This window comes from Rutidosis leptorrhynchoides, chromosome 5, assembly GCF_046630445.1.
Source record: "Rutidosis leptorrhynchoides isolate AG116_Rl617_1_P2 chromosome 5, CSIRO_AGI_Rlap_v1, whole genome shotgun sequence".
NCBI lineage: Eukaryota > Viridiplantae > Streptophyta > Magnoliopsida > Asterales > Asteraceae > Rutidosis > Rutidosis leptorrhynchoides.
Window position 1 is genome coordinate 231,747,578 of NC_092337.1, and position 8,438 is coordinate 231,756,015.

General features: G+C 35.2%; 1 protein-coding gene across 1 annotated transcript; it reads right to left on the reverse strand.

The window, feature by feature from the left end:
- Positions 1 to 7,729: 7,729 nt before the first annotated feature.
- On the reverse strand, positions 7,730 to 8,152 carry LOC139849294 (uncharacterized). Its single transcript, XM_071838951.1, has one exon. It carries the CDS (start codon positions 8,150 to 8,152, stop codon positions 7,730 to 7,732), a length of 423 nt encoding a protein of 140 aa, XP_071695052.1.
- Between the last annotated feature and the right edge of the window lie 286 nt (positions 8,153 to 8,438).

The window sequence follows — 8,438 nt, forward strand, 5'->3', positions numbered from 1 at the left end:
TGGAGTTAGCTATACATGGTTGAGGTTGATTCCAAAAATATATTTACTTTGAGTTGTGATCTAGCCTGAGACGTGTATACACTGGGTCGTGGATTGATTCAAGATAATATATATCAATTTATTTCTGTACATCTAACTGTGGACAACTAGTTGTAGGTTATTAACGAGGACACCTGACTTACTACACTCAAATCTTTAAAACATAATAAAAATAGTTGTAATTATATTTTGATCATACTTTGATATATATGTACATATTTGTATAGGTTCGTGAATCGATCCGTGGCCAAGTCTTATTTTCGAGGAAGGAAATATCTGTGAAAGTGAGTTATAGTCCCACTTTTAAAATCTAATATTTTTGGGATGAGAATACATGCAGGTTTTATAAATGATTTACAAAATAGACACAAGTACGTGAAACTAAATTCTATGGTTGAATTATCGAAATTGAATATGCCCCCTTTTTATTAAGTCTGGTAATCTAAGAATTAGGGAACAGATACCCAAATTGACGCGAATCCTAAAGATAGATCTATTGGGCCTAACAAACCCCATCCAAAGTACCGGATGCTTTAGTACTTCGAAATTTATATCATATCCGAAGGGTGTCCCGGAATGATGGGGATATTCTTATATATGCATCTTGTTAATGTTGGTTACCAGGTGTTCACCATATGAATGATTTTTATCTCTATGTATGGGATGTGTATTGAAATATGAAATCTTGTGGTCTATTGTTACGATTTGATATATATAGGTTAAACCTATAACTCACCAACATTATTGTTGACGTTTAAAGCATGTTTATTCTCAGGTGAATACTAAGAGCTTCCGTTGTTGCATACTAAAATAGGACAAGATTTGGAGTCCATGTTTGTATGATATTGTGTAAAAACTGCATTCAAGAAACATATGTCGATGTAATATATTTCTATTGTAAACCATTATGTAATGGTTATGTGTAAACAGTATATTTTAGATTATCGTTATTTGATAATCTACGTAATTCTTTTAAAACCTTTATTGATAAAATAAAGGTTATGGTTGTTTTAAAAATGAATGCAGTCTTTGAAAAACGTCTCATATAGAGGTCAAAACCTCACAACGAAATCAATTAATATGGAACGTTTATAATCAATATGAACAGCACATTTCAGTTGTTGGGCCAAATTGTTGTGAGACTAAATGGGCCGTAACCCAACCCATGTATTTTTGTCGGGCTTCTATGATAAATAAACGATGGCGGATAAGGATTAAGAAGTTTTGATTATGATGATCATGAACGTTTATGATGATATTTTAGTAAGGGTGCTATGATTTTATGTGGATAAATGATAATGATACGCGTTCTGTTAAACGATATTATAAAGATGATAATGGTGAAGCTCTATTAAAATGATGATGATGATCATTCGTGAAGAATGATATGATAGATATAGATAGATATCGATGATGATAGATTATGATGATGATTGAGTTAAGAAAATGAAAAGTCGGTTATTATGAGGGTTATATAGTATTCAATCAGTGGTTATTTCAAATATGTAATCATAGAGTAGTGGTTTGGTGATGTTTGGGTTAGCCAAGAGGTCACAGGATCGAACCTGGGCTGTAGCAATTTTTTTTTAAATATAAAAGATGAATCAGACAGATATAGATACTGGATATATATTAATGGGTTATGTCATAATCAGAAATGAAAAAACGGAGGGATGGTTAGGGTGTTGGCTTGGTTAACGAGAGGTCTCGGGTTCGAGCTCGGGCAGAGGCACTTATTTTTTTTTGAACTTATTCTTTGAGGTAGTTTAATTATTACTCATTATTATTATTATTATTATTATTATTATTATTATTATTATTATTATTATTATTATTATTATTATTATTATTATTATATTATTATTATTATATTATTATTATTATTATTATTATTATTATTATTATTATTATATAAGTATTATTATTATCATAACTATTAAAATTATCATCTTTATAACTATCATTAGTATTATTATTATTATTATCAGTATTTTTATTATCTTTATTATTGTTTTTATGAATATTATTATTATCATTAATTTTATGAAAATTATAATTATTATTATTATCATTATTATTTTAACATTAAAATTATTATTTTAACATTATTATTATTAGTATCATTATTTGTATTATTAATATTACTACTAGCATTATTATTTTCATTACAACAAATATTATTTATATAAAATATATTTATTACATACATATACTAATATTACATACTTCTATATTTTTTTTATTATCAAAATGTTACTTTTATATAATAAAATTAAGTAATACACAAAATATAAAATATTATACATTATAGAATATTCTAAACATTAATATGTAATAATTATAATAAATAATATATGAATTATTAATATAACATGTATATTAATATTAATACCTAAACTTGTTTAAATATTATTCTATGTATTAATATATATAAATGATATAGGTTCGTTAATCCGAGGCCAACCTTGCATTGTTCAATGTCGTCATATGTATTTTTACTACAAAATACAGTATTGTGAGTTTCATTTGCTCCCTTTTTAAATGCTTTTGCAATATATATTTTTGGGACTGAGAATACATGCGCTGCTTTTATAAATATTTTACGAAATAGACACAAGTAATTGAAACTACATTCTATGGTTGAATTGTTATACCGGATATCGCCCTTGTTGAACTTGGTAGGCTAAGAATTGGGGTTTATTATAATTACCACCAATTGACGCGAATCCTAAAGATAGATCTATGGGCCTTGACAAGCCCCAGTCAGAGAATTTGAACTGCTTTAGTACTTCAATTTTATTTTTTGGGGATATTCTAGATGCATTTGTTAATGTCGGTTACCAGGTGTTCAATCTATATGCATAATTTTTATGCATGCTGTTTATGAGAAATGGAAATATGAAATCTTGTGGTCTATTAAAATGAGGAAATGATTGATTTCGATAAACTAATGAACTCAACAACCTTTTGGTTGACACTTGAAAGCATGTTTATTCTCAGGTATTAAAGAAATCTTCCGCTGTACATTTGTTCATTCTAGAGATATTACTTGGAGTCATTCATGACATACTTCAAAAGACGTTGCATTCGAGTCGTTGAGTTCATCAAGATTATTACTGGGTCAATTATAGTGGGATATATTATGAAATGGTATGCATGCCGTCAACTTTTGATGAAATGAAAGTTTGTGTTTTAAAAACGAATGCAATGTTTGTAAAATGTATCATATAGAGGTCAAGTACCTCGCGATGTAACCAAATGTAATGTATTCGTCCAGATGGATTAGGACGGGTCTTTACAATTTGCTTGCGGGTGACCAACAGATCTAAAGCTTTGCTTGATGTTTAGTCCGTCACACCATGCGCGAAACGGGTCATGTGCAAATTGTTTCCCATTATCGCTGACAATTTCATTCGGTATTCTTAATTACCAAGTCGTCAATGTACGCTTCAAGATTCCTACCAATTTGGTGTTTGAATGCCGCATCAATTACGCGCTGATAGGTTGCGCCTGCATTTTTTAATCCGAAGGGCATCTTCTTATAACAGTAGATACCTTGCGGCGTATAATACGGAGTACACTTACAGTTACAAGGGACACACAGAAAGAACAGAGAGTTAGAGGGCAGAAGACTACACATAGAAATATACATTATAAAATTATTACTTTAGTTACTGTCTTTGTATTTTCAAGTACTACGTCTTAATTTCAGTTTCAAGGTTCAAAATTAGGATAGTTTCAAATATTAAGGGTGTGTTGTTCGTGATTAAGGGTATTATTGTACGCGCTAAAGGGGTGTTGTTATTGTAATTTTCTACCGTTTAAAGTAAATAAGAGTGAAGATTTTCGTAAGTATATTCTGTTAAAATTATCGTTATCAGTTTTTATCGTTATTATTATGTTTGTACATTTATATTTTCATGTTTCCCTTAGTATAATGAGTAGCTAATTTCCCTAGTGTTTGCTTAGATGTAGAGCCCTAGTGAAATGGATTGTTATAACTTGTAAAAATTAAAATGTAACTTTAGTATTTTTAACATTGAGCCTAATTAAAAGAGTTTGATAATAGTCTCAATCACAAATGATTTCGATCTTAGGCGAACGAGGTTACCGGCTCTCCGGCCCCATTTCGGTGCACTATTGGAGATCTCTTTGGGCCTTCCGCTTTCTAAAAAGCAAACTATCTTGATTGGTTGGCCTACTGATAGATTAGCTTTTTCTTCGTTTACGTAATTTCAGAATTCTCTTTTTTTTTTACTTTGAGCTTCAAAGGAATTTGAAGTATGTCTTGAATCCAATCAGTGCGATCAGTCCAGTCAAGTGCTTGACTTCGGTCGTAGGTTGAAAGTAAAGAGGTAGCCGTTTTGTTCTCCTAGATGCACGAATGAGGAGAGAAAGAAGAAAACGAGCCAGGGAAAGAAAGGAGAGAGAGAACTACTATTGAAAGAAGGCGAATCGCTACTTCTTGTTGTGCCGACACCCGAGAAGACTAATTAGAGATTTGCTAAGCGAACGAGTCTGAAAGCGCTTCTCCTAGCTTGATCTTAAGTCTTATACATTAATTAAGCAATCTGACTTATATGCTTCTCTCCCCTTGCTTTATTACACCGATAACTGCAGATGAAGCGAAGGACATCGATTATCTATTTAGACGAATGAAGAATAAAATAAAGGCAGCTAATTCACCAGCATCTGTTGGAGGAAGGAATGGACAGATAAATACATACTTTTTCTCCTTTCTCCCAAAAAGCTTCCTTTCCTGAATCTTAGCTCTTATCTTTCTTATTTATTCTGACTACTATCACTTTATAAACCGGGCCTGGAGAATTAAACCTTCACGTATCTGGTTAGTACGCCTGGAACAAGAAGGTTCGTCGTACAATTTCAGCGATTACAAAAATAAAGGAGTATATCCCTCTCCCTTAGTGTCTTTCCACTTCCGTCGTTCAGGAACAAACACTTCGCCTAATTCTTTTGAATCCCGGCCCGCTTTTTCCCCACTAACTAATTACGTTACGACCACTGAACAAACTTGGTTGACGAACATAGTTTATGCGCCGCTAATGTAGCGGCTTGTTGAGCATTTGACAAACTCACACCATCCATTTCAAATGGGATTTGTCCTGTGGACACACGAGCAATCCAACCCGTAGGATTTCCTTTTCCTCTTCTCATTCCGACTTCCGTAGGTTTCCCGGAAATAGGGAGATCCGCGAGAACTCTTACCCATATCTTACCATTTCTTCGGAATTGTCCGCTCATAGTACGATGGAATTGCCCAATTATAGCTCGACGCGCTGCTTCAATGGCTCGATATGAAAGACGACCAGCTCTACAACTTTTAATGCCATATCTTCCAAAACCAAGTCGTGTACCGTCCGGTTTGCAACCCCTACTACATCTGCCTTTACGATATTTACTATATTTCGTACGTTTCGGATATAGCACGTCCCCTTTCTTTTTGACTATATGAAATCCACACTTTGACACCTGAGATTCCGTAACGAGTAGATACTTCCGCAGGAGCATAATCTATTTTCTGGTTAAATACATTACTAGATGTTTTTCCATACTTTTCGCATTCAGTTCTAGCTATTTCTGCACCTTCTGATCGACCTGAACAACATATACGGATCCCCTCCACCCCTTTTTTCATTACTAATCGAATATCCTTCACTATTTGACTAAAAATGGAGCGAAATGATCTTGTTTTGTTTCTCGGTTGAAAAGAGATATCTTGAGCAATCGGAGAAGAATTTTGATAAACATATTTGATCTTGACCGACTCAATTAAGGTATTAGTCTTTGTTCTATTAGACAACAAAGATCGCATATGAAATTAACAATCTGTTTTTCGGTGATGCTTTTCAAGGGTTTTGCCTCCACCCCTTTGGTGAAGAAATCAACGGCTACGAGTCTACGACAAGGTGTCTCCCATCTGGAAATGGACCAACCAAATCATTTGCCCACTTATGAAAAGGCCAGTCAGACGAGATAGGGATAATTCTTAGGATGGCACGTGAATCTATGGGGCGTGACGTTGACAGGAAATTCAAATTTTGATTACATTACTTGTATCACGGTACATGGATGGCCAGTAGTAGCCCAGACGCATAATCTTTCCCACAACGGTACGGAACCTTGAATGCATCCCACATGTTCCCTCATGTACTTCTCTAATTACCATCTCAGCTTCTTGTGGACCAACACATCATAGTAATGGACCCAAAAAGGACTTCTTGTAAAGAACATTATCACACAATGTGTATATGGGTGCTTTGATGCGTATTTTCCTAGCTGCTACACTGTCAACGGGCATTGTGCCATCTTTTAGATAAGTAATAATAGGATTCATCCAAGTGTTCACCTCCTCGACTGGTGCTGTCATCTACAAAATATCAATTGTCAAATGTTAAGGAAAGCCAAACGTTCCTGAACTTTTTTTGCCAACGAATTCTTTGTAGTGTAGGTTTTATAAGCACAACGGCTTGATACCTGTACCATGTCGGTGGATTTTTGTTCAACAACTTCAATCCACACATCCTTTACGAAATGGCTGAATGTCAAAGAAGCAAGTTTGCTGAGGGCATCAGCTTTTTTGTTCATTGACCTTGGCACTTGCGTGATTGAAGGCACTCATGGAAGGCACTTTCTGCTTCCGGTGTCCAGTTGAAGTTCTTTCCTACGCTGGCCTTCAAAATTTGAAAGAATGGTAGACAGCGTTCCGCTACTTTTGACAAGAACCCGGATAGCGCTGCCAGCTTCTCATTTAGACTCTAGATCTCCTTTTTTGTTCTTGGCAGTGCTATATCGTCCACTGCTTAGATCTTTTTTGGGTTTTCCCTTATGCCGCGTGGCGTTACGACGTGACCAAGAAAATTGCCTTCTTCGAAACTGAAGCTGCATTTCTCTAGGTTAACCTACATATTAATTTTCCTTTAAGAATCGAATGTTTCTTGGATATCTTTGAGGAGTTCAACTTCTGTATGATTTTTGATCACGATATCATCAACGTAAGCTTCGACATTTCACCCAATCTGGTCCTTGAAGGAAGCGTCAATTACTCTCTGATACGTTGCCCAACGTTCTTTAATCTGAATGGCATCTTGGTGTAGCAAAATATTCCATGGTCAATGTGAAACGCTGTCTTGTCCTCGTCTCCCTCAGCCATCAGAATTTGGTGGTACCCTTTATAAACATCAAGGAATCATTTGAAACGGTATTCGGCAAGCGATTCGACCTTCCAATCAATCTCGGGTAACGGATATTTATCCTTTGGGCATGCTTTATTAATATCCAAGAAATCAACACACATGCGCCACGATCCATTAGCTTTCTTGACCAAAACTTGGTTTACTACCCACGTTTGGTAACTGACCTCCCTCAGGATGTTGGCATCAATAAGTTTCTCGACTTCGTTACGTAGAAATACGCTACGTTCTAGTGCCATTCCTCTCTTTTTCCGTCTTACCGGTGTTATGCTTGGATTTACGTTCAAACGGTGTTCCGCTATCTCCCTTGGGACTCCCGTCATGTTAGACTCTTGTCAAGCAAAGACATCTGCGTTGTTGGATAATAGCATGCATAAAGCACTTTTGGTTTCCTTCGAAAGGGCGTTACCAATTTTGATGATCTTTTATGGGAACGTGTTATTGATTATGACACCTCCTTCCTGTACTACGAGTGCCGTCTAGAAGATCGGCTGGCTAACTTTGGCACAAATCGGAGCGTGGTCTAAAATTAGAGTCGCGACGCTTGTTGTGGTGGGGAATTTCAACATACCGTGAATGGTAGAAGGTATGGCGCCTAATTCTTGTAATGCTATCCGACCCAAAATTACATTGTACTTTGACTGGCTACGAACCACCATAAATGTTAGTAATACGGTACGGGACCGATGATCATCTCCTAGCGTCTCGTCAATACTTACACGTCCTAGGGGCCAAGTGGTTTCCCCTGCAAAACCCGCAACGGGGTGTAGCGGTGGTTTGACCTTATCTATTACATCTTGTGGTAACTGCAAAAAGCAATGTTCGTATATAACGTCAACAGCACTAACCGTATCAATGTAGATGCGGGATACACGACAGCATCCATAAAATGCCCCGTTCATATTGATTATAAACGTTTCATATTAAATAGTTTCATTGCGAGGTTTTGACCTCTATATGAGACGTTTTTCAAAGACTACATTCGTTTTTAACACAAACCATAACCTTTATTTTATCGATAAAGGCTTAAAAGATATAACGTAGATTACCAAATGAAACAACCCAACCCGTATTTAAACCGGCCCATAGATTTTTTTCTTTATAATTCATTAATATCATTAACATTTAGGTCCCAATTATGTTTCCAAAAACATCTTTAACAAAAATAGTAAGTTCGATAGACTTTTA

Bases quoted from the DNA above. Each gene is read 5' to 3' on its own strand.
- LOC139849294 (XM_071838951.1), bottom strand. From the start codon at position 8,152: ATGAACGGGGCATTTTATGGATGCTGTCGTGTATCCCGCATCTACATT.